Source organism: Lucilia sericata, unplaced genomic scaffold, assembly GCF_015586225.1.
Source record: "Lucilia sericata isolate MDLA Ls3-8-SP2 unplaced genomic scaffold, ASM1558622v1 Contig003096F_arrow, whole genome shotgun sequence".
In the NCBI taxonomy this organism is placed as follows: Eukaryota; Metazoa; Arthropoda; class Insecta; order Diptera; family Calliphoridae; genus Lucilia; species Lucilia sericata.
The window spans coordinates 2,981-30,557 of record NW_023996694.1 but is presented as its reverse complement, the minus strand read 5'-3'; the positions used below and the strand labels follow the sequence as shown (position 1 = coordinate 30,557).

Below are 27,577 nucleotides of genomic sequence, written 5' to 3'. Positions count from 1 at the left end.
TATTTTAAATGACAACAATACGATTATTATTTTTAGTTTAATTTTATTGTATTTATATGGACGTTTTCTATTGATTCATCTACGTACGTACATACGTATGAGTGATATATATCCCCTCTGATTGCTATTTATCAATCATACGTACTGTAGTAAAATATTTATATAGACATTAGGGTGGCAAGTGTGTTATGGGTTGGCGTCGATGATGGTTAAACGAATTGAAATATTTAGTTATACACTCACCTTGAAGTATACATATCGATTCATTTTCTGAGTTCATTAAATCATGTCCGTCCGTCTGACTGTCCATTTAAACCTTGTAGTCTAACGATAGGTTGCAATTTAGAAGATAATTAGAAGAAATTTTATGCTTTTTATATACAAGGATCAAACCACTTGTTAACTATATGCCATAAAACCATAATATATAATGATCTATACATTGTCAATAAACTCATATATGGGTTATAGGATAGGGGTCAATTATGGACCAATGCGTCCTTATGAAACAACCATTTCAAAAGAAGTGGTAGTTTTGCGCAATAATACGAAATATTTCATAAAAATTCAGCAGCAACAGTTTGTAAAAGAGACATTACTTAATGAATATTATTAACAAATTCAACAAGTTACTTTGAGAGGAGGATGAAAGGCAACTAGGCCTATTGAGTCAATGTTCAATGTTCAAGTACACAGCAATTTGAATTATATTTTTCTCATTTCCGTGATATGTTTCCTGTTTTTAGTCCTCTTAAGAGTTGCAGTAAAATACCGAATTTTGTTACTTGTTTTACCACTATTTTTTAATAGTGATACTTAAAATTGTTTTACTACATATCGTAAATCTTATAAAGGTGAGTATTTAAAAGAGGCAAATAGTGTATGGAATTGATGTTACAAAATCTTACATGTTCTTTAATTATTAAAAAAATTAATAATTTTTTATTAATTTTTAACTTAATAAATTTGTTCAACGTCGGTTTGGCAAGTTTCGGTATTAACTTTTTAACATTTTCTCTTTTTAATAGTGTCTGTTCTTTTCAATATATTTTTTAATAAAGTTTTTAAATAGACTTGTTTGCTACTTATATGGTTTTCATTCCAAACATGAAATTTCTTACTTTAACATTTAGTACACACCCTTCCAATAGGAAAAGTAAAAATTCATTTACTTTCACATTCATATATGTATGTAAATGCAATCTTTTCATTCACAACTTGCCCTCATATGACAGTTACTTATACTACTGTATCATCTATATTGAATGAGCACATACATACATATGTATAAAAGAAGAATTATAATCGTGGTGCCCAAAGGTCTCATTATCAAATGAACATTTCACACTTTGACTATGTCGCAGCAAATCCCCGGCTCAAAATTGTAAGAGACAGTGGAAACTCAAGAAATGAAACTAAAAAAGCGAAAACTCAATTTGAATTATGCCACTAATCGAATGTGCGAAATACAATTTTTAATCGAATTTCTATGTCGATATTAAAGGGAAAAAATTAACAACAAGAAAATTGTTCTCGGTCAGTAAAAAATTTTTCAAGATTATTTTAATTCAAAACTTTCTATCATCCACTGTTCAACTATATTTTATATTCGTAAAGGGACAACTTGTATGCTGAAGTGCAGACGATAATGACATGCAATGCTGAAGTGTTAATAATGAAGGCAATGTAATGGAATTTTGAAAGAAAAACACTATCAACTTTAAAAGTGTAATTAACTAACGGCCAGTGTCCTTTGTATGAGAATATAATAAAAAGAATCCCTGCCCACAGTTAAATTAAAGTAGACGACTGACTATTCAAACACTGCAGATAACACAAAAATAACACCATATAATTAAAGAAGAAAGGAATAAGATAAAAAGTATATATACTTTTACTGGTTACTGTTTATTATTTATTATAATTTTGGTTTATAAATGAGACAATTTAATTATTTTTTAAGTACATTTTCATCATAATTTTCTTGACTATTTCTTAGAATAATATGTATCATGTATATATGTTATGAATTTTAAAGCAGTTGCCCTAATAGTTTAGTAGTTACTGTTGTATTCTATCGGAGTGGAGATCATAGGTTAGATTTTCACTCTGAAAGAAACACACTAAAGGAGGAGATATGGGAATAACAACGAAACGAACTAACAACTAACTAACTAACAACAACTAACGAAACAACTAACTAATAACTAACAACTAACAAAATAAAAACGAACTAACTACTAACTAACGAAAACTAAACTAACTAACTAACACTACATAACTACGAACAACTAACTAACAACTAAAACGAAATAACTAACGAACAACTAACAACATAACAACTAACTAAAAACTAACGAAAAACGAACAACTAACTAAACTAACTAAAACAACGAACAACCACTAAAACGAAAAAACTAACTAACAACTAACTAACGAACTATACTAAACGAACATAACTAACGAACGAAACTAACTAACTAACTAACCGAAAACAAAACTAACGAACTAACAACTAACTAAAACTAACTAACGAACTAACGAACAAACTAACTAACTAACTAACTAACTACTAACTAACTAACTACTAACTAACTAACTAACTAACTACTAACTACTAACTAACTACTAACTAACTAACTAACTAACTAACTACTAACTAACTAACTACTAACTAACTAACTAACTAACTAACTACTAACTAACTAACTACTAACTAACTAACTAACTAACTACCTAACTAACTAACTAACTAACTAACTAACTAACTAACTAACTAACTAACTACTAACTAACTAAACTAACTAACTAACTAACTAACTACTAACTAACTAACTACTAACTACTAACTAACTAACTAACTAACTAACTAACTAACTAACTAACTAACTAACTACTACTAACTAACTAACTACTAACTAACTAACTAACTAACTAACTAACTAACTAACTACTACTAACTAACTAACTACTAACTAACTAACTACTAACTAACTAACTAACTAACTAACTACTAACTACTAACTAACTAACTAACTAACTAACTAACTAACTAACTCACTAACTAACTAACTAACTAACTAACTAAACTAACTAACTAACTAACTAACTAACGACTAACTAACTAACTAACTAACCAACTAACTAACTAACTAACTAAAAAGTACCATTGAAATTCGTTTCATAGATTCCCCTTTATACAAGACCCAGCATTTTCAATTCTATTATATTTTGATATAGTTTAGTAGCAAATACATAATAGATGTGTACATAAAATATTTTTTTCTGCTTTGAATTTTAGCGCATGATTAGTGATAGCTTAAGTGTTCTTGAATCAAGACATGGTTTTAGAATATTTCCACCACATCGAAGTTTTACACAATATACAACATAAAAATTGCACATACATTTAGGCGTATGAGTAATATTTCACATTTTGTATTGAATTCATTATAACGTATACGCCAATGATTTTTTTATATTTTAACTTCTGGAGTGGCTGAATTTCCAAAATTGTATCAAATATTTCCAAATTTAAGAAATCACACCAACATTTAGCACAATGATTTTTTATATTTTAACTTCTGGAGTGACTGAATTTCCAAAATTGTATCAAATATTTCCAAATTTAAGAAATCACACCAACATTTAGCACTTTCCAAAATTTAATTTCATCAATATGCTGAACTTTCTGTTGATCCAATTAAATATCTTAAGTAGGTAACTATAACAGTTACTCTACTAACCATAGTACTGCAAATAGCCTTAAAGAAACATTATTTTTTCACAGCGTAAGTGTAAATAAAATTGTTTATTTTCTTTTTTTACTATTCACCTCTGTTCCTTTAAAATTTATTTCATGGTTCATGGGTGTTAAATATTTTACGTGTTTTATTGTTGTTGATGCTGTTGTTAAGTTTTTCCACGGAAAAAAATCCTATAAACGTATTTTTTATTTATATTTACACTTGTAAATTGTGCTAAATGTTTATTTACAAAAGCAAATAAACAAAATGAACAACGAAAAATTCATAAATATTAAATAAAACACAGCAAAAGGTAAATATAAGTTTGAAGATTTTAAAATGAAAAATCTGCAAATAAAAGCATACATTTAATTTAATTTTGAAAAAAATCAGAAGCATAAAACAGACAAGCAGGAACAATTTACAACATTACCGTCACCTCTAGGGTACTTAAAAGTTGTTGGTAGAATGTTGGCATAAATTATCATAAATTTTAAGAAATATTTGTCGGAGTATAAATCTGAATAAAATATTTCAGGTCAAACTTATTTTAATACTAAAATTAAATATATTTTAAATTAAATTAATTTTAATTTAATTTGTTGAAATGTGGATAGTAGGTCTGTTCAATACCTATAGTATATCGCAGTAAAAAGAGCGTGTCGGTGTTTGGTCAAGGTTACTTGTGTTTCTTTCAACCTTTTTATATTACATCTGTCAAGAGTCTACCCTTTACTTGCTCGTGTTATTAAAACTAACCTTTTCCTTTGTTGATACTTTAACAAAATAATCTTTTTGAAAATTTGCGTTTAGAATTAACCTTAAGTATAAGTGCTTTTACATTATGCTATTAATCTTTTGATGATGCCTTTATTTAAGATGAACACAAATCATCATTATTACATTTTTTAATATAAATAATACTAACTTTCCTTTTTATGCTCTTAATATGTGTTTTAATTAATTATGTATTTCAAACATGAAGAGAAAGAGCGAGAGCGAACCTACATCTAGGCGTATGAATAATATTTCACAGTTCGTATTAAATTCATTATCACGTATACGCGGAGGTGGCTTTTAAAAGTTTTTGTTTATATTTTAGAAAAAATTATTGCAAGCCGTGCTACAACATTAAGTCCTTCATTTGTTTATTTATTTAAAATTCCTCGGTTTTTATTTAACTTTATCTATTTTTATTTACTTTATTTTATTAAATTTATTTACCTTTAACAACCGCCCTTTTAAATATCTAAGAAAAATGTCAACATTCATTACCTATTTAAATATTTCGTATTTTTTTAAACTTCTTTTATTTTTTAGCTCATGACATTATATAAAGGCGAACAAGTTCAATAGCGTTTTATAATTACTTATCTGCACAAAACTACCAATATTTTGTGAATATGTTAATTTCCACATTTTTCAACAATTTTTAAATATTTCCTGAAAGCAAACACTTTGAAAAAAACTGTATAAACACTTAACTATATTGTGGAAATGGCAGCTTCAATATAAAGTTTGTACTACTTGGTACATACATATGTACTTAGACAAATTAAAATTGTCAACTTCATACATATGCATGTGCGACTAAAAGTAACATTTTATTGTATACAGCGATTCCAAACAATTTTACACCAATTTAAAACTAAAACTTAGAACTGAACTAGAAGTGAACTGAACTAGAACTGAACTAGAACTGAACTAGAACTGAACTAGAACTGAACTAGAACTGAACTAGAACTGAACTAGAACTGAACTAGAACTGAACTAGAACTGAACTAGAACTGAACTAGAACTGAACTAGAACTGAACTAGAACTGAACTAGAACTGAACTAGAACTGAACTAGAACTGAACTAGAACTGAACTAGAACTGAACTAGAACTGAACTAGAACTGAACTAGAACTGAACTAGAACTGAACTAGAACTGAACTAGAACTGAACTAGAACTGAACTAGAACTGAACTAGAACTGAACTAGAACTGAACTAGAACTGAACTAGAACTGAACTAGAACTGAACTAGAACTGAACTAGAACTGAACTAGAACTGAACTAGAACTGAACTAGAACTGAACTAGAACTGAACTAGAACTGAACTAGAACTGAACTAGAACTGAACTAGAACTGAACTAGAACTGAACTAGAACTGAACTAGAACTGAACTAGAACTGAACTAGAACTGAACTAGAACTGAACTAGAACTGAACTAGAACTGAACTAGAACTGAACTAGAACTGAACTAGAACTGAACTAGAACTGAACTAGAACTGAACTAGAACTGAACTAGAACTGAACTAGAACTGAACTAGAACTGAACTAGAACTGACTAGAACTGAACTAGAACTGAACTAGACTGAACTAGAACTGAACTAGAAACTGAACTAGAACTGAACTAGAACTGAACTAGAACTGAACTAGAAACTGAAACTAGAACTGAACTAGAACTGAACTAGAACTGAACTAGAACTGAACTAGAACTGAACTAGAACTGAACTAGAACTGAACTAGAACTGAACTAGAACTGAACTGAACTGACCTAGAAATGAACTGAACTGAACTAGAACTGAACTAGAACTGAACTAGAACTGAACTAGAACTGAACTAGAACTGAACTAGAACTGAACTAGAACTGAACTAGAACTGAACTAGAACTGAACTAGAACTGAACTAGAACTGAACTAGAACTGAACTAGAACTGAACTAGAACTGAACTAGAACTGAACTAGAACTGAACTAGAACTGAACTAGAACTGAACTAGAACTGAACTAGAACTGAACTAGAACTGAACTAGAACTGAACTAGAACTGAACTAGAACTGAACTAGAACTGAACTAGAACTGAACTAGAACTGAACTAGAACTGAACTAGAACTGAACTAGAACTGAACTAGAACTGAACTAGAACTGAACTAGAACTGAACTAGAACTGAACTAGAACTGAACTAGAACTGAACTAGAACTGAACTAGAACTGAACTAGAACTGAACTAGAACTGAACTAGAACTGAACTAGAACTGAACTAGAACTGAACTAGAACTGAACTAGAACTGAACTAGAACTGAACTAGAACTGAACTAGAACTGAACTAGAACTGAACTAGAACTGAACTAGAACTGAACTAGAACTGAACTAGAACTGAACTAGAACTGAACTAGAACTGAACTGGAACTGAACTAGAACTGAACTAGAACTGAACTAGAATTGAACTAGAACTGAACTAGAACTGAACTGAACTGAACTGAACTAGAACTGAACTAGAACTGAACTAGAACTGAACTAGAACTGAACTAGAACTGAACTAGAACTGAACTAAACTGAACTAGAACTGAACTAGAACTGAACTAGAACTGAACTAGAACTGAACTAGAACTGAACTAGAACTGAACTAGAACTGAACTAGAACTGAACTAGAACTGAACTGAACTGAACTAGAACTGAACTAGAACTGAACTAGAACTGAACTAGAACTGAACTAGAACTGAACTAGAACTGAACTAGAACTGAACTAGAACTGAACTAGAACTGAACTAGAACTGAACTAGAACTGAACTAGAACTGAACTAGAACTGAACTAGAACTGAACTAGAACTGAACTAGAACTGAACTAGAACTGAACTAGAACTGAACTAGAACTGAACTAGAACAGAACAGAACTAGTTAGTTAGCATCCTAAATAGCAATCACAACTTGTTGCTTAAGATGAAAAAATACAATTTCTTTTAAATTTTTTCCTTTCGTTGAGACAAAAAATAAAATATTTCTTCTTTTTAATAAAAAAATTAAAAATACCCAGTCACGTTGTCGTTTTCTCACAATTCATTTCAATCTTTAAAACTTCATCCTACAACAAAGTTATAAAAACAAGCAAAACCCCAAGTTTGAACATGAAGATATTGTCTGGAATTTCTGTCTAAATTAAGACATGGCGTGTTAGTATGTTGAAAATTGTTTGAAAACACCTGAATTTTCTTTGAAAATAAAAAAAAAATCGATTAAAAAACCTGTAAGAAAAAGATTTCTTACAGAAAATGGGAAAACGAAAATATGTTTAAGTTTGTCTTAAAGACAATCTGTTAAGAAGTAGTAGATTTAAATGTAAAAGAAATTGAAAAAGTAATTTTTTTTAACAAATTTTTTCCCAACTTTTTATTTATTTTTAATATTTATTTTCAACAAACTGTATTTGACTCCTTAGTTGTTTTATACGATTTAATTAAATTGTTTTTTTTTTTTTTTGTTTTCTTTTGTGCGTGTCTTAAAACCAACTTCCGTTTCCTATGGCAAAAATTAAAGCTTAAATTTTTGCAGACCAAATCAAGATTCCTGCAATAACAATTTTGTATTTTATTGCGGTGGCAGTTGTTTTTATTACTTGTTAAATATAAGTTTATTTTAGATATATAAGTTTATTTTAGATAAAATTTAGTGGAATTTTCAATAGAAGTGAATAAGGAAATTGAAAATTGCATGAAAACTTTCCATTTTTGTAGTTAGAATTACCATTTTTGTAGTTAGAATTTTGTTTTTACTAATTTTTATTTAAATCTTAAATAGCATCTGGAAGAAAGTTATGGAATGGATTCCCGTAAAGGGTTAATGCTTACAAATATTTACTCAAAATTGAGTCTGGGGGATTATCCTATAGCAGTAGTATTATGAGATCTTAATTTATGTAAACTTTTCCATCTAACGTGTGTAATTATTCTCTCCACAGTCCTGAAAGCATTTTCTTTTCTAAGTAATTAAATAAACACAGCAAAACACATAAACTTTGGTTATATTAATTAACCAATTTTTGTTAATTTTCTGCATGTAAAAGTTTATATTATATCATGCTCTATTCTTCTGAGTTTTCCAGTTTGCACTTTCCATGCTTTCCACAAAAGCACACACATTCATATATAAAAATCTTCTATGTATGTACAATCCTGCTCAGCTTCATCCTGCAAAAATGTACACACAAAAACTAATGTCTAAATTAAGAGAAGTAAAATGTGGAAAAAATATTTTAAACAACAGAAAGAAAAAAGGTATATAAGTGCAACTGAATAACACAGATACGAACACACAAATATCCTTAGAAAATCAAATGCGAAAAACTGCAACAATATGTATCTATGAATTGTTATCTAGCAAAACAAAAATAGTAAAAAATCAGAACAAAAAAGAAAAACAAAAATTTAAATTTATATAGATAAACCCACTCTCATGTTGCTAGTAAATAAATATGAAGGAATAGTACCTGTTCGTACGACTTTTTCAAAGATATCTAGACAAACGCAGTGTTTAAAGTTGTTTTAAATTTCATGGCAACTTGCTTATGTTGATAACTCTATGCTACTTATTTATTCCTATGTTGCCGTTCATAAGCTCGGTTTCATGTTGTGTTATTGATTTTCGGATTTTTAGCTAGGGTTGTTCAAAATATCAGTGCAACCTTATGGGTATATATATATATGGAAGATTGGAGCTATTTACAGATCTTAAATTTAAACAAGATTGGGCCTTCAATTAAAGCAAGATTTAAGCTAGATTTGGTACTATAAATAGACCTACGATCTTAATTGGAACTATGTTATTGGGTCTAATCGAAGATTAAATGGGACTACTACATATACAGATATATAATTGAAGCTTAAACTGGAACCTAAAATTTATACTATAGACCTAAAATTTAAGCTTAATTGCATCTTTCTACAGACTCCCGATTAAAGCTTAATTGAGATCTTAATAGAACTAAATTGAAGCTAGATTAGACTATATAAAGAACTGTAGTAGAGAATTTATTTATATCCATAATTGTGCCCTAATTAAGGATATTTAACCTACAATTGAAGTTTATTTGTAATTATAAATACAACTATACTGAGAGTTCAATTGTGGCTACAATTGAAGTGCAAAGACGACTATAAATAGATCTTAAAGACATACATATAACAAAATCCTACTTAGGACTATATTCAGATCTATAACTGAAGCTTTACAGAATTCAAATTTATTCTTAATTAAGACTATTTATCGATTACAATTGAAACTTAGTTATGACTAACTACATAAGAATTACGATTGAAGGGTAATTGGGACTTTATACAAACTTACGATTAAAGCTTAATTGGGACAATGTATGATCAATATGGATATTTTACACTTTTTGTAGACCTATAACTGAAGTTCTACAATTGATGCTTAATAAGGACTTTATACAGAGCTATAAATGGAGCTTAATTGAGAAAACTACGATTCAAGTATAATTGGGACTACATATGTATAGAACTAAATAACTAGATTAGAACTAAATTGAAGCTAGATTTAGACTAAGTATATAAAGATCTGTAGTGGAAACCTCATCAGGACTATAATTATATATATAATTGAAACTTAATTATTTTCAGATCCTTACTTAATACTTAATTAAGACAAATTACATAATTCCAATTGAAGCATATTTATGATTATAAGCCACGATTGAAGTGCTAATATGACTATAAATAGATCTCAGTTGAAGCAGACTTAAAGAATGATTGAAGCTTGATTTGGACTGTTTAAAAATATATAACTGAAGCCCACTTAGGGCTTTATTCAGATCTATAACTAAAGTTTTTAAAGTTTAAAGTACTACAATTAATGGGTAATAGGAGCTTTAAACAGACTTACGATTAAAGCTTAATTGGGACTTTATATTGACTTTAATTGATGACATAAAATTGAATCGAATAATAGGGCTTTTTGTAGACCAATAGTTGAAGTTCAATTGTAAATATATGAAGAAGGACCTTACAAAGAGCCATAAAAGAAGCTTATATTGAGACAATTACGATTATAGTGTAATTGGGACTAAATACAGATCTAAACAACTAGATTAGAACTAAATTGAAGCTAGATTTGGACTATATAAAGATCTGTAGTAGAAACTTAATCGGTACTATAATTTGATTCATAATTAATCCTTAATTAGAGATATTTACGGATCTCAGCTTTATTATAAAAATAACTACAATTAAAGTTCAATTGAAGCTACGATTGAACAATGATTAAAGCTAAATTTGGACTGCACAAATATTTATAACTGATGCCACTTTGGGCTATCTTCAAATCTATAACTAAAGTTTAAAGATCTAAAATTAATTCTTAATTAAGACTACTTAAAGTCCTATAATTTAAACTTAATTTGGGTTATCAAGATAGACTTATTTTGTGATACATTAACATCATATTGAAGCTAACTTAGACCTACGATCAAGGTTTAATTTGGACTATTAACAAATCTACAATTAGAGTTTAATTGAAGCCAACTTAGATAGCTACAGAAACCAAAGATTTAAGTTTAATTGCGACTGTATATAAGCATTATAACAACCTACAATTGAAGCTAAATTAAGACTATAGGCAGATAACAATTCAATCTAAATTAGAACTCTATCAATGCCTACGTTTTTATCAAGTTCAGTTCTAAATAACACTATTTTTTTAAGAACTGCAGGGATACTACCACTGCATTTAAATACGAATGAGTAAATTCACTTAACTATGTATATTTCTCTGCTACATATGAAGTACTTGTCAATTATACACACTTAAACATTGCATACTGTTAGGCAGGCGGTTTGATACACATGTGTTATAGACTCACAGACATAAACTTAAACAAAAAACAAAGATGAAAAGAGAACAGAGACTAAAAAATTATTTAACTTCCTCTATTTTTTTATAGTTTGTTGTTAAAATTATTTATATTGTATATACATTCAACAACTACCTCTCCACAAGACCTGCAACTTGAAGTTTTTAAATAGAGTATGGAAAAATCCTTTTTTTCTTTTAATTATTTTTTTCTGATTTTGCTAGAATGTATATTTTTCTTCATATAATCATAGAATTCCTTCCACTTTTAGTTTTTGTTGTGCAGCTTTTTTTTGGTCTATTAGTACGCAATCTACTTATGGTAAAAGTAGGAAAAAATTTTCAAACAAAAAGTTAAAAAAACACTTTCAACAACGTAGCAAATGCTTAACGGTTTTTTTATATTTCTATAGTTTTACTCTTTTTTGTTTAAAGAAAACAACAACAAAAATTGTGAGCTTTTTTTCTATAGATACTAGTTAAGACTAGTTAAAAACGGATTTTGTATGCTTTTCTGACTTTGAGTACAACTTTAGTTGTACTCACAATAACTCCTACTTTTTTTTGAGTGTAGTGAGTACTTTTTTTTGCGAAGTACATAGGTACTTTAATGATTTTTAGTTGACATTTTCCTGACTTTTTCATTTTATTTGAATTTTTGTTTGTTAAACAAAAATAATAGTAAGTATTATTATTTTATTATATATAAAAGAGGTTTATTATGTTGTGATAATTAAATTAAAATTGTTATTGGAGTAAAATTGTATTTTAGATTATTAAATAAACATTATTAAGGCAACCAGATTTTGTGATGTTAGGTCTTTAGAGGATTAATGGTAGTTTGGGACATTATATGAACTAAGGATTAAAATCACAAAAGGCACTTAAAATTAAACTTAATGGATAGGCACTAGTCGACGGACTAGTCAATAGATTAACTCTTAAACTTGTAAACAAACTAGTCCATATATCAGTTCATTATCTAGGGATTTGTCTGTTGACTAGTTCATAGACTAGCCAATTGTCTTCTGGACTAGTGTATTAACTATTCTGTAGTTAACTCTGTAAACTTGTCTGTTGACTACTCTATGGACAAGTCTATTATTATGATGGCTAGTATGTTAACTAGTACATAGAATAACGTATTAACTAGTCCATGGACAAGCCTATGAAATAATCTATTACCTAGACTATTGACTATTATATTAGTCTAACTATTAGTCACTAGGTTTATCTATGTATTAGTCTATAAGACAGTATTCTGACTAGTAAATGAACTAGTCTATTCTCTTATCTATAGACCAGTATGAGATAAATTATATGACAATATATTAGTCAATGATCTAGTCCTTAAAATAATCAGTATGACCAATAGGTAATATTGCCATTAGACTAGTCAATAGACACGTCCATAGAGTCTTCTATAGACTAGGCCTAAATAGATTAAAAGTGTATCTTTTATTTTGTCTAATTTCAAAGAAGGGTATTTAAACATTCGATGTTGACTAACATAGTACTCTAACTTGTATGTCTCCTCACATTCGTTCCTCTTTCTATTATTTCCTTAACTTCTCATTTATGCATATTTATTACTTCTTCATTTCCTTTTTTTTCTCCCATTTAATATTTTTTCCATTGTCATGAATAAACGTGTGTTTATGACATCCTACATTAGGTTTATATGAGTAGATTTCTTTATCCTTATCTTTTTTTAAAAGGCGTTTTGAATACTAAAGAAAATATAACACAAGTAAAACAAAATATTTGTAATATTTTAAATTTTTTTGTCTTCATTTTATGCTTTAACAGCAATAAAGTCATTTTTTCTTTTAATTGAAATTAAGTAAGCAATTTTATAGGAAAAGACAATTAAGAAATATTTTTTGAGGATTTTGTATGATTTTTTTTTAGCAAATTTTTAAATGTTATTGATAACGTGTAAATTGTTTACACAATAAAAAGAAGAATTTGTTTTTTTTTTTTTAATCTTAAAATTCAGAAAATCGTTAAAATACAAAATTTTTGAATGAACATGTTTTTGAAATCATAATTACATTGGTTCTTTCAATAAACTAATTTTTTTCATTTTAAAAATATGTTGTAAGTAAATAAATCGAACCACAGGTCGTATAATTGCCAAAATATATGAATTAAAAATTACGTATACGACATGTAGGCGTTAATTCTTACAAAAATAAAAACAAATTTATATAATTTTTGCAAATAAATTTTTAGGAAATTACGTAAAAATTAGTAATAAATCTGCAAAAGAAAGCATATAAATATAAGGTAATCTCATTAATGTTCCCCTATTGTAATTAGTATTAAGTCTATAAGACAGACATCTGTTTTCTCATTATAAATGAGCACTGTCATTAATATTCGATAGAATCCTATTTCAATATGGTAAACGCATCAAATTATAAGGAAAACTTAACCCATTAAAGACCTGAACAAAGCAAACCTACTAAGATACTTTACTTTTGCTGTATAAAGACCAAACTATCTACCTATTTAACTAACTACCTAACTAACTAACTAACTAACTAACTAACTAACTAACTAACTAACTAACTAACTAACTAACTAACTAACTAACTAACTAACTAACTAACTAACTAACTAACTAACTAACTAACTAACTAACTAACTAACTAACTAACTAACTAACTAACTAACTAACTAACTAACTAACTAACTAACTAACTAACTAACTAACTAACTAACTAACTAACTAACTAACTAACTAACTAACTAACTAACTAACTAACTAACTAACTAACTAACTAACTAACTAACTAACTAACTAACTAACTAACTAACTAACTAACTAACTAACTAACTAACTAACTAACTATACAACCAAGGGTTAAGCTATTAAAATACATACATATTTAAGGTTATGATGCAAATGAACAATTTACATTTTCAAAGAAAACTTTTCCTTGTTCTATTTTCAATCTGAAAGTTTGAGGAATAAATATTATAAATATTTGTTTGATTACACTTTCGTTTTCTACTTGAAATAACTTTTCATAAAGTATGCCTTAATATATGTATATCTATAGGAAAAAAGGAAAACATTTTTCATTCTACTAGTTATAGATATGTTTTTCAATATCTTTATCTGCCACCATTTATGGAAAAAGAGCAGAAACGAGCATATTTTCTGCTATATAAGAAGTCAGATGGAAACAAAAAAAAAATAATTTAAAAAGGTTACAGTAAAAGTATTATAGCGAAAATGCAATGAGAAATAAGTATAAAATATAGAAAGTTTTAGAAAGTGAAAATTATACATTTTAAAATAAATTTTAACATTAATTGTGGGTAACTTTTAAATGAAAGTCTAGGCATTTTTGTGATATTTAATATTTAATTTTTCACTATATTTTGATGAAAAAATAAAACCTGTTGTTGATCTGAAGCTTAGTTGTAAGAAATATTGAGGCTTTTTGCCATTATCTTGTATATTTTATATTGAGGTTAAGCTTAAAACATCTACATATATCACATAATTTCATCAGAGCTCTTAATAATATTTTTGTTCTAATAATTTCAATATTCTTGATTAACTTTAATATCCTGGCAAATCTTTCCCTTTTTTTAATTAATTAAATTTCCTTTCAAAATCAATTAAATTTCTTACACTAATATTAAGAGTTATTAGTTTAATGAAAACTAATCAATTAAACAAAATCTTATTATAAATAATATTATAAAATAAAATTACAAATAAATAACTAAAACTGCAAATAGAAACAAAGAGATAGATATAATATTTGCATATAAAAGTTATTAATTATGGTATTGTTATGTTTTTTAAAAAATATTATTAAATCATTACAAACCCATTGATAAAGATAATGATGACTGAATGGAATTAAATATTTATGACAATAATAATAAATAATACTCATACGCAACCGAGTTCTAGGAAAATACAAACATAAAGTGAGAAAGGATTTGAGGTAAAAAAGTGAGGGTTTTTGATAAAACAATATAATCATTTGTACTGCACTATTATGTGAGAGCTTTTAATGCCCAGCAGTTTTTCAACAATCCAGGTATCCTTTGGAATTGATATGTATTTAGAGATGAATCAATCATCAGTAAAGGATAACTAATAAAACACTTTAAACCCCCCGAATTAATCCATTTTAGGGTCAGATATCCGTTTCTTATCAAAAGTTGTATGAAAACTTAGCCAAATGATAAATTGAATTCGGCTTAGGAAATGTTAAAGTATCTCATACCATAGGTAGTTCAACAACCAGGGTAATGATGCCACAGTCTCTACGATTAAACAGATTTTAATATATTTGTCTATGTATGCACATCTGATGATGATGGTGTTTAAATGTATAAGTTATTTGCTGTATGTGTTTTTATCAAAAAGCATGTTAAGCTATCAAAAAGCTAATCTCATACAGCATGACGTTTATTGTATGTGAAACAATAAATGCACAAATGCAAACAACAATATTTTTGAACAGGAAACACACGCAGATAGACGTAGGCATACATACATCCAACCACAACAATTGGCAAAAGGGTTGAAAGACAGAATAATGCGACTAACTATAATAAGTTGATAAAGCACTAATTAAAAAAATAAAATAAAAAATCACTTTAAATTTAAAAAAAGTTATTTTATAATGTACAATTAAAATTTCAGAAAATTTTTTAGAAAATAAATATACTTTAGATATTATAGAAATACAAAGCAACTTCATATTTTCATGAATCTTTAAATAGAATTAAAGTTTTTGACAGACACAATATTATATGTCATATACTTTTCACCATTCGAGTACGAATATATGTTCCAAATATAACTGCAAATATTTAAAACACTAACGGTATACACACGGCATTTTCCAAAATAAAACCTTGGTTTTGTCATAACAGTTAATGGGGTGTGGCTTACAATTAAGATTATATACGATAGGGAATATTTTCGAAATTATACACATATTTTACTTGAAAAGAGACGTGGCATCCGGTCTATCTATCTATCTATCTATCTATCTATCTATCTATCTATCTATCTATCTATCTATCTATCTATCTATCTATCTATCTATCTATCTATCTATCTATCTATCTATCTATCTAGATAGATAGATAGATAGACCGGATGCCACGTCTCTTTTCAAGTAAAATATGTGTATAATTTCGAAAATATTCCCTATCGTATATAATCTTAATTGTAAGCCACACCCCATTAACTGTTATGACAAAACCAAGGTCTATCTATCTATCTATCTATCTATCTATCTATCTATCTATCTATCTATCTATCTATCTATCTATCTATCTATCTATCTATCTATCTATCTATCTATCTATCTATCTATCTATCTATCTATCTATCTATCTATCTATCTATCTATCTATCTATCTATCTATCTATCTATCTATCTATCTATCTATCTATCTATCTATCTATCTATCTATCTATCTATCTATCTATCTATCTATCTATCTACCTTCGCGACGGGTAGTCATCTTGACGCGATGCGAAGGCTTATGTGTGATGACCCATGCAGGCCGTGCTGGTAGGGCTACCCATGCCAGAGGGGCTCATGACGAGCACATACTAAGAACTACCCTTCCCACGACTGGTAGCGTCTGTTTCTCCCCGATGGGGCGGCTACCAGTCCAAGTACTTGTCAAAAGATCTCTACTCATCCTTCGGATGTGTATCTTTTGACAGTACAGTCCGTTCGGGATCCTTAGATCCCTAAACTCCACGACGGTCCGTCTAAATCCACCAGCGTCTGTTCCCACATTGGGCGGCTTGGTGGTCTGCAAGCACATCATATGCAGAATCATATACTTGGCAGCAAGTATAAAATGCACACCGTTTTTAATGTCCTAATGTCCGACAAGAAACCGTGCCCCGCGTATCCGGTAAGGGGCCTAATAATCTCCGGAGACCCTACCCCCACGGCGAAGGCGACAGGCTGTGGAGAGTCGAGTGCTACTGCCACCCAGGTTAGTCCGGCGGAGACACCGGGTCGGGCTAGTCTGAATGCTACCGGCGCCAAACCCAAAACAAAAGCGTCTGCGGATTTAGGGAAGCCTGGATCCTGCAGTCGCAAAACAATAACAGCATCTGGCTCCAAAGCTGGATGCAGCAAAATAAGCAGCGAGGCACCTCTGGACGTCACCCCAAGTACCTCAAAGGCAGCTCAGGTCCGTATTGGCAAAATGCCGATAAAACCCCCTGTTTCGGGGACTACTAAGGCCACCAAGGTAGCGACCCCAGTGCCGGTTATGCACGAGGGAACTGCGAACAAGATTTCGGGTTCTCAAACGGCATCTCCCAATGCCAACACGGCGAATAGTAAGACCCCCAGGCACGTAACACCAGCAAGAAGGGCCTTCCTACAACGGCGCTCCGCCGCCAAAATTCTAGCGCGCTTAGCTGGCAAGCCAGTTGAGTCGCTAAGTAAAGAGGACAAGTCCTCTCTAGAATGGGCTAAGGGAAAATTGGCCGTTCTGGAGAAGAGTCCCCCCCTCACGTCTAAGGACGCGCCTAAACGGCAACGTTCTGAGGAGGAGACTAATCTTCAGGGCCAGCAGCCCGGGACAAAACGTCCGAAACCGTTGCCCCCCAAGCCGCATGACAGGACCTCCGGTGAAGTGGTTGAGAACCAATTCACGCGTGCTGTCATCGACAGGGGTGACATAGATGGCGCTATGTCTCCATCCAGATGGGACATAGTGCGAAAAAAGCTGATGGGGGTGTTCTGGGAAGTTCTTAAACAGAACCCTGGTCCCCCCCCACAGTGTGAGGACGGCGGTTGGTTTCACAACAGAGTGAAGCTAATGGCCTGTTCCAACGAGCGCTCAGCTTTGCTCCTGAAGCAGGCTGTGTCGCTGATAAAGGATCCGTGGGAAGGTGCTAAGCTGGAAGTGGTCTCTGTGGACGAGATCCCACGAAGGCCTAGATCCACCGCCATAATTCCTGCGGAACCACATAAAAAGGCAGCGATACTGGAGCTTCTACAGGTTGGCAATCCGGATCTTCCAACTCAAGATTGGAAGGTCGTCAGGGTTTCTCAACCTGTAGGAAGCTCCAGAAGGATTGTTGTGATCCTGAACCAGGAGTCTTTGGCGCCGCTTCGCGAGAAACAAGGGAAGGTCTACTACGGCTTCGAGTCGATCTTCCTCCGTGTCTACCGAGGCGATGACAAGGGACTATTGGAACAGGATGATCCCGATCCTGACCAATCCGCTGCGGATATGTCTTGCGACGAGACTGACCTTTCGCTGAGTCAATCAACTTCTAAGTTGGTTAAGGAGGGGGAAGAGTCAGTTGACGAGGACGATCTCCTTGCCTCTGACAAGGAGGACGCCAACGTCACAGTGTTGCGTAAGGACAAAAAAGGAGATGGTGAGAGTAACCCAAATTAATCTCCACCACTCCAAAGCAGCCTCGGCTGCACTGCTCCTCCGAATGGGTGTAAGTGGGGAGGAGCTCGCCCTAGTCCAGGAACCCTGGATTCACCAAGAAAGGGTGAGTGGACTAGGCATGAAAAGCTTTAAGCTATTGTACGCAAAAGGATCTGGTAAGATTCGATCCTGTATAGTAGCCAAAAGCAGTCTCAACATCTTCATTCTTTCTGATTTCAGTGATGAAGACACCGTAGCAGCCATATGGGAGACCAGTGTAGGTGCTATATTGGTTATCTCGGCGTACATGGCTCACGACCACAGCGACCAGCCACCGAACAACCTGGTCTGCAGATCCATAGAGATGGCAAACTCGAAAAGCATGCCGATCATTATGGGGGCTGATGCCAATGCCCATCACACTGTCTGGGGAAGCTCGGACATAAACGCTAGAGGTGAGTCAATCTTTAACTTCATTCTAAGCAATAATCTTGATATTTTAAATACAGGATCCGAACCGACCTTTATTGTTTCAAACAGAAGGGAAGTTCTCGACATTACGCTGGTTAGTTCTATGCATCATGATAGGATAAGGGGATGGAGAGTCTCAAATGACTGCTCTTTCTCTGACCATCAGTACATCGATTTTGAAATCGTAGTTGACAAAGTGGCCCCAAAGCCCTTTATAAACAGGAGACGAACAGATTGGGAAATGCAAATGGGGCTAATCTCACGTTCACTCCAGGATGTACCGATCATCGAAAACCGATCGGACATAGAAAACGCGGTTGAAACCATAAATCAAGCTTTCAAACACGCGACTTCACTGTCTTGTAAACAGAATATGCACAAAGGCAGATGCAGGCCCCCATGGTGGTCTGCGGACATTGCGAAATCTCGAAAAGAGACGCGCAGACTGTTTAACGAGGCAAAGAAAACAGGAAACTGGATTTCTTACAAGACCTCGGTTAATCGTTTCAAGAACCTGGTAAGAAATGCAAAGCGCAAATCTTGGAAAACCTTCTGTAGCGGCGTGGAAGGTTCTTCTGAGACCAGTCGTCTGCGCAAAATCTTATCATCTACTCCTCCTGTCCCAAGTTTCATTCAGAAACCTTGTGGCAGTTGGACGACCAGTAGCCAAGAAACCTTAGAAGTTTTAATGGCCACTCACTTTCCAGGCTGTCAATCTCCGGAAAACGGTACTGACATGCAGTTTACAGATCTCCCAGCTGATACAGGAATATCCATAAATGAAGATAAAATCAACTGGGCGATAAACAGCTTCGACCCCTACAAATCACCGGGTCCTGACGGTATAATACCTGCGGATTTGCAATACAATGCTGTCCATCTTATGCCTTGGCTAACGCGGATATATGATGCCTGTTTAAAATGGTCTTATATACCCGAACCCTGGACCAAGTGCACAGTGGTTTTCATTCCGAAAGGAGGAAAGACCTCTCACACGAAGCCAAAGGATTTTAGACCAATTAGTCTATCCTCCTTTCTTCTCAAAACTTTGGAAAGGATAATTGATCTGCATCTCAGAATACATATCAAACCTGACCATTTATCAGCATCTCAACATGCCTACATGAAGGGAAAATCTGTTGAGACTGCATTACATTCGCTAGTTTGTCACATTGAAAAGACAATAGCGCAAGGGGAATATACACTGGTTGCCTTCTTGGACATCGAGGGGGCTTTCAACAATGTTCACCCTGGGTCGATAACAACGGCCCTAACTGGTCTGGGTATAAACCAACCAATAACAGCTTTCATCAAGAGATTACTGACTCAGCGAATCATTATCTCCGAAATGGGAGCAGCAAATGTCACAAAAGTGGCAAATCGCGGTACCCCACAAGGTGGAGTTCTATCTCCACTTCTGTGGAACCTAGCGTTGAACCCACTTCTTATGGATCTTAGATCTATGGGATTTAAGGTAATAGCATATGCAGACGATGTGTCTGTAGTAGTATCTGGCAAATATCTGGATACTTTATCGCAAAGGATGGAGATTGCACTCAGGACACTCAGTACATGGAGCAACGTCAGTGGCCTTGGTGTTAATCCATCGAAAACGGAACTTGTTCTCTTCACTAAGAAGTACAAGATACCCACCTTCACTCTCCCACGACTGAATGGGATAGAATTGAAGTTATCGGATAGTGCTAAATATCTGGGAGTAATCCTAGATTCAAAACTATCATGGCATTTGAACACTCAATCTAGAGTATCAAAAGCGGCTGCGGCCTTATACTCGTGTAAAAGAGCAATTGGCAAATCATGGGGCATAAACCCCAAGAATACCGAATGGCTCTTCGACATGGTAGTCAAGCCCATACTATTGTACGGTGCACTTGTATGGTGGAAGTCTGTACAAAAGGACTCACACCGCAAACGTTTTGAGGGAATCCTTCGCACATCAGCTCTGTTGATAACGGGGGCTCTCCGCACCACCCCATCAAAGGCTCTCTTTGTCATGATGGGATGGCTACCTATTGATCTAATGGCCCAAGAGGTTGCCCTCAACGCGGCTATTAGACTCAATACAATTGGTATGTGGCATATGATTCAGTCAGGTCACTCCACCATCCTCAATTGTCTAGGAGAAATTCCTGGCAATATCGACTATTGCATCGCCAAACCGTCTTTTGATAGAAGCTTTTCGGTGAATATCCGAGACGACCCAAATGTGATGGAAACAATCCTCCATGATGGATCGTATAAGGTTTTCACTGATGGCTCAAAATCAAACCATGGTGTAGGCGGTGGCTTTTACATAGCACATTCGGGAACGGAAGTATCATTCAAGCTTCCTGACCAATGTAGCGTCCTTCAGGCTGAACTATCAGCCATTAAACGGGCTGCAAACTGGCTCAGGTTTTATCGAATATACGGTGTTAATATTCGAATTTATACCGACAGCCAGGCAGCCCTTAAGGTTCTAAGTGGTGTCTACACGACGTCAAACTTAGTCCTAGAATGCCGGGCATCCCTTAACGAGATGGCGAAACATTCCACAATAGGACTGTATTGGATTCCAGGACATCAGCAAATTCCTGGTAATACCATCGCGGACTCTCTTGCCAAGTTAGGCTCCTCGCTTGCAGGAGAGCATACCGACCCTTTTGTCGGTATACCGCTTTCAACCTGCAAACGCTCGATACGTGAAAAACTATATGAGCTTGCGCAATGCAGATGGTCGACTGAAGCCACCTGTAGACAGGCAAGGATCATGTGGCCATCTTACGACCCACAAAGATCCCAAGCCCTTTTCTACATTCCGAGAGTTAATCTACGGAACTTAACGGCAGTGGTAACTGGCCACTGGCCTTTCGGACTCCATGCAAGAAGACTGAACTTACCCAGTAACGACTTCTGCAGGAGCTGCCAGGATGAAGAGGAAGAAGAGAGTATAACTCACTTCCTCTGTCATTGTCCTGCCCTAGCTGACCACAGAGTGGGTCTGCTAGGTAGCTATTTTCTGCATGACTTAGCGGATCTATCGGAGGTTGATATCCGAAAGATAGATTCCTATATTCGTGCGACAAACTGGTTCGGTGGAAACCAGAGTGATTAGGTTGAAGTGTACTAATACGCCGACCGTTCTCTCTCGTTTCAGGTATCACAAAGGGATCAAAATTCTGGACCCAAGTGTGTCCCCAGTGATGACATCGCGAGGACGACCTGCCTACCTAACCTAACCTAACCTAACCTATCTATCTATCTATCTATCTATCTATCTATCTATCTATCTATCTATCTATCTATCTATCTATCTATCTATCTATCTATCTATCTATCTATCTATCTATCTATCTATCTATCTATCTATCTATCTATCTATCTATCTATCTATCTATCTATCTATCTATCTATCTATCTATCTCTCTATCTATCTATCTATCTATCTATCTATCTATCTATCTATCTATCTATCTATCTATCTATCTATCTATCTATCTATCTATCTATCTATCTATCTATCTATCTATCTATCTATCTATCTATCTATCTATCTATCTATCTATCTATCTATCTATCTATCTATCTATCTATCTATCTATCTATCTATCTATCTATCTATCTATCTATCTATCTATCTATCTATCTATCTATCTATCTATCTACCTACCTACCTACCTACCTACCTACCTACCTACCTACCTACCTACTTACCTACCTGCCTACGTATCTATTTACCGCGCCCACATACAATAAGTTAGGATAAGTCGCAAACTAAGTAATACCCAGTGATGTTCGTTTAGGTCTTGACTTCTATAAACAGATCAATTTTAAATTGAATAATGTTAAAGCTTACAAAACTTATATCTCAAACCTAACCTTTGCCGTGAAAGCCTTACAAACAAACTCAGAAACAAACGGACATTTTTTACATATATTTCAGAGTATGAATATGTTGTAAAATATATTAGGGTGGTGTCATATTTTCGCAGTTCTAACTAGTAAAATTTTAATTTTCCTTTTTAAATTCTAATTGAGGAAAGATTCTTTAATGATAAATTTATATTTTTGTTGAGAACATCACATTTTTAATGAGAGTCCACCCTAATATTCATATAAATGTATGTAAGGGTATGATGGTGGTTGATATTAGTTCGAATTTATTATACATATTCCTGAGCTTTGAGCTTGTATTTGTGGTTATAAGGATATTATATATCCTATTGTAGTAACAACACAGTAATAAACTTGCTTTTGTGCGTACTATATCTATGTAAAGTAAATCCATTAAAATCTTATAATGCTAATATTTCAAACTTATTAATTTACGAATATGTATTGTATTTATAGTGCCTACATTTAGGCACCATGTTGAGTGTAGTAGTAGTATTCACTTGAGTAAGTAAGTGTAATGTTAAACAAAATAAGGAGTACAACAGCAAAGCTTAAATAATATGAGTAGATAGAAATTATATTAAAAATATTAAAGATTTTTTAAAAATGTTTTTATGGTAAATATTGAAATTTAGAAAATTGTATTTAATTTTTTTTAATTGAGAGATAAATAATTTTTGCTGAGATTATTTTATTCACAAAAACTCCTTAGAGTTTATGATAATTATATTATTTTTAAAAGACTTAAGCTTGAATAACAGCGTGTCTCTAAAACCAAACTTCTAATATTTTAACGTTTATAATAAACCTCGTCAACTGAAATACATACTTAAAACGTATTTAGTTACAAAAAAAAATAAATAAAAGTAGAAAAATACTGAAAGGAAAGAATAATAAAAATATTCTTGTAAAATAAATAACGTGGAAATTTTTTTCGGAAAAACGTAACGAAAATATAATTAAAATAGATTAGAAGGGGAAGGATTAGAAGTAGTGACAATAAAATATAAATTAAGCAGATAACTTAATATGCCTTTTTTCCAAAAAGAAAGCTTATTTTTATAACCAGTGTGTTATGGAGAAAATATACTTGAAAAAATATAAATATTCAGACGCAGTTTGGTGTTTGAGTTTAGACACAGCTTAGTGTATGTGTTCAGACTCTGTTCAGAGTATTTGTTACGCGGCGGTAAAACATTAATAATAAAAATTGTTGCAATTTAAATCATGAATTTTAAACCTTGAATTCGAAAACAATTAGTTAAGGGCATGAAAGATTGTTTGGCTAGCTCGTATGATATATTTTAGACTCCTAACTCATTTGCTTCGCGCGTAATCATATAACATACACTGCATGCCAATTGAAATATCATAACCAGTGTATGCAAAAGTACTAGAAATAAAATCCTAATTAATTGAAATTATATCCAAAAGAAACCAACAGAACAAATCGAACCATGACATGGTGGTATGTCACGTAGGGTACACTTTTCCCTCCCAGCAATTACTTGCAAACACCTATGACAGAATTGTTACCCGTAAACTTTAAAAATCTGTCCCTGGAATATACACACATGACATTACTTACATAATTTTATCATTTTGTTTAGGCTATCCTTCCCTTACAATCAAAAGAATTTATAGGTTCATTTTAACAAACAGAATTATAAACGAATTTTATTAAAGAAGAATTTAACAAAAATAATAATACGACAAAATGCATTGATACTAAATAGAAAAAAATATATAAATCAAGAAGTATGTAAATGCGTAAATAAACAATGATAATTACTCTGAGAGCAAAGAAATCATACTAAACAAAGTAAAATCTTAGTATTGAGAATTGGAACTTATAAAGAAAAATTACATGTTAATGAGATGAAACAATTTGGCAAACGGTCTGACATATGGACAAGAGTTAAAAATAAGAATAAAGAAATAGTAACAATAATAATAATTTCAATTCATGATTACTCACTGAGAATATTTACATTATGTTTGATGATCCATTACTAGTGTTTCATTGATGGGCCCAGCAAATCTGTAGTAATTGGTGTTGTTGTTATTTAGCTCAAACGATGTAAATCTCTAAATTATGATTTTTTTTGTTACTATTAATAAGTTTAGATATTTAGATATATACTTAGAGAAATATTAGTTATAAAATTAAATAAGTATGATTGTATTATAATAGTAATGTAAGTTTAGAAAAGGCTGACAATAGTAAATTAATTCATTGTATAATTAAGTAAATATAATTCATGATTTTAAACAATTCAGAAATATTTGGAGATTAGGAACAATATAAATTACATTTTAAATAGGAATTTATAAAAAAATAAAAAAAAAGAAACAATTTTAAATCGTATATAAAATGTGCAATAATAGTTAATTTAGCATTAATATAGTTTAGTTAGATTATTTATAAGTTAGTTTAGTTCAAATAGCTGTGATATTTATATTTATTTTAGAAAAATTAAGGTTAAAGTTTAGAGTATTATTATGTTTTAGAAAATATTTAGTACATTTTTGTATTAAATCTTTTGATTGTTTTAGATTACTTCATTTTGAGACAATTTAGGTCACTTTTAAAAAAATCACATTACATAAGGTTTTAATTAATTAGTTTAAATTCGTTTACGTTTGGAAAGATTTAATACAAAAATTAAAATATTTTAGAACTAGTTTAAGAAATAATTGTTAGATTTTAAGATTTAGGTAATATTTAGCGAATTTTTGTATTAGATTAGATTTTATTAATTTTTAAATAGTTTTTAATGAATAATTAAGGCACATTTAAATATATAATTTGTCGTGACTAGGTGTGAAGACCTTCACGGCCACGTGGGATTTTAATTCTCACTCCGGGTCGTGTTTAGGTGACTTTGGTCAGATGTGATGAACTTCTCGATCACGTGTGTAGTGAAAAAGCAATTAGATGAAGGACACGTGTAGACTGTAACTTGTGGACAGTCCCTAATTTTGGAAATTGTGTCTTAACGTCAAATGTAGTGACCTCGTGGCCAAAATGGACTTCTATATGAGGAAAAATTGGTGATGTATTTAAGGTGACTCTAGTCACATGTGGCGGGCCTCGTGGCCACGTATGGAGTTTAATTTTCCGAATCTGATGATTTAAGTTCTAAAACCTCTTGAATTTTACGCTCGGTGCGTTAAGTAACCATATATTCGGATATAAACTTGGTCAGATTTTACTTGTAGAAAATGATTTTATTCTTCCTAAAGAAATAAAATCGTTACAATATATACCTTGAATATCACATGGTTCTTACCTTTGTCTATAATTATAATTTACTAGAATCTGGAGAATTCTAAAATTTATAAATTTTTCCATTCACTAATGGTTATATAACTTTTATTAGTAACCACTGATCGTAACCACATTAACTTTGATAATGAAATCAAGTTGGTGATAAAGCTAGTTGTTTAGTCAAATTTTACTGCGTAATTAAATAATATCAAAAGAAATTGAAGATAATACATATACTATATGTATGTCCGTCTGTTAAAAGAGGACAAAAATATGAATCCACGGCGGACAAAAAAAAATGAGTACTACCTGTATTTATATATATACAATGTATATTGTAAAAAATACACAAGATGACAAACATAAGTAGATGTGAGAATTTGAGAAAAGACTCAAACAACAACAAGTGCATTTTTATCGCATGCAATATTTTTGGGAAGGTACCATACAGACAGATGTGTACGTTTAATTAGTAAGTAAATACTAAATGTTTTGTTTGCTTTTATGACCAGTAAAATGTATTTTCGTTTCCAAACCAAAAATTTTCTTTTAAACCTTAAAAAAAATCATAACAAAGCTGCTTCTTATGCAGATTTTCTAAATCGTCATAAGAACAGGAATCTGATTTTTTTATTTCTATTTTCATTTTGTAAAAAATTTTTATTATTAAATTTGTGAGTATCAAAGTGTGGCTCGACCCACGCAAAGCCGGGCAAAGAGTTAGCAAAATTCCTTATCTTTTCAAATCTGAGGCATGATATTTTCCCACATATTTTCCTCTTAAGTCCTCAATATCATATAAATTTGTACCTATCTTTTCCTTAATTTTACATTTTACGAACTTTGGAAGAAATTTTCTGTTTATATGTTTGGACATGTCGCTAAGTATATGATTCTTTCTAAATACTACTTCTCCTTTTTGAAATTCTATAGGTCTACTTCTTAAATTGTAGGTTTTACTAGCTTTAGTATGGGCAACATTTAAGTTTTCTCTAAGGTTTTCTCTAATTTTTGCTAGTCTATCCGCACGATCCGAAATATTAAAGTCTTCTCCTGTTTTGCAGCTAAGTTTGTCCAAAATCTTGTACGTTGATCCATGTTGGATCATGTTTTGCCCAAATAAGGCATAATAAGGAGAACACTTTAGAGACGTGTGAAAGTCACTTC

The 27,577-nt window shown here is 32.0% G+C and overlaps 1 protein-coding gene across 1 annotated transcript; it reads left to right on the top strand.

Annotated features, from left to right (window-relative positions):
* The first annotated feature begins 17,229 nt into the window (after nucleotides 1-17,229).
* LOC119614586 lies at nucleotides 17,230-19,293 on the top strand. Its single transcript, XM_037970696.1, has 2 exons — nucleotides 17,230-18,950; nucleotides 19,015-19,293. The coding sequence occupies exon 1, from the start codon at nucleotides 17,230-17,232 to the stop codon at nucleotides 18,793-18,795; it is 1,566 nt and encodes a 521-aa protein (XP_037826624.1). The 3' UTR covers nucleotides 18,796-18,950; nucleotides 19,015-19,293.
* Nucleotides 19,294-27,577: the final 8,284 nt, after the last annotated feature.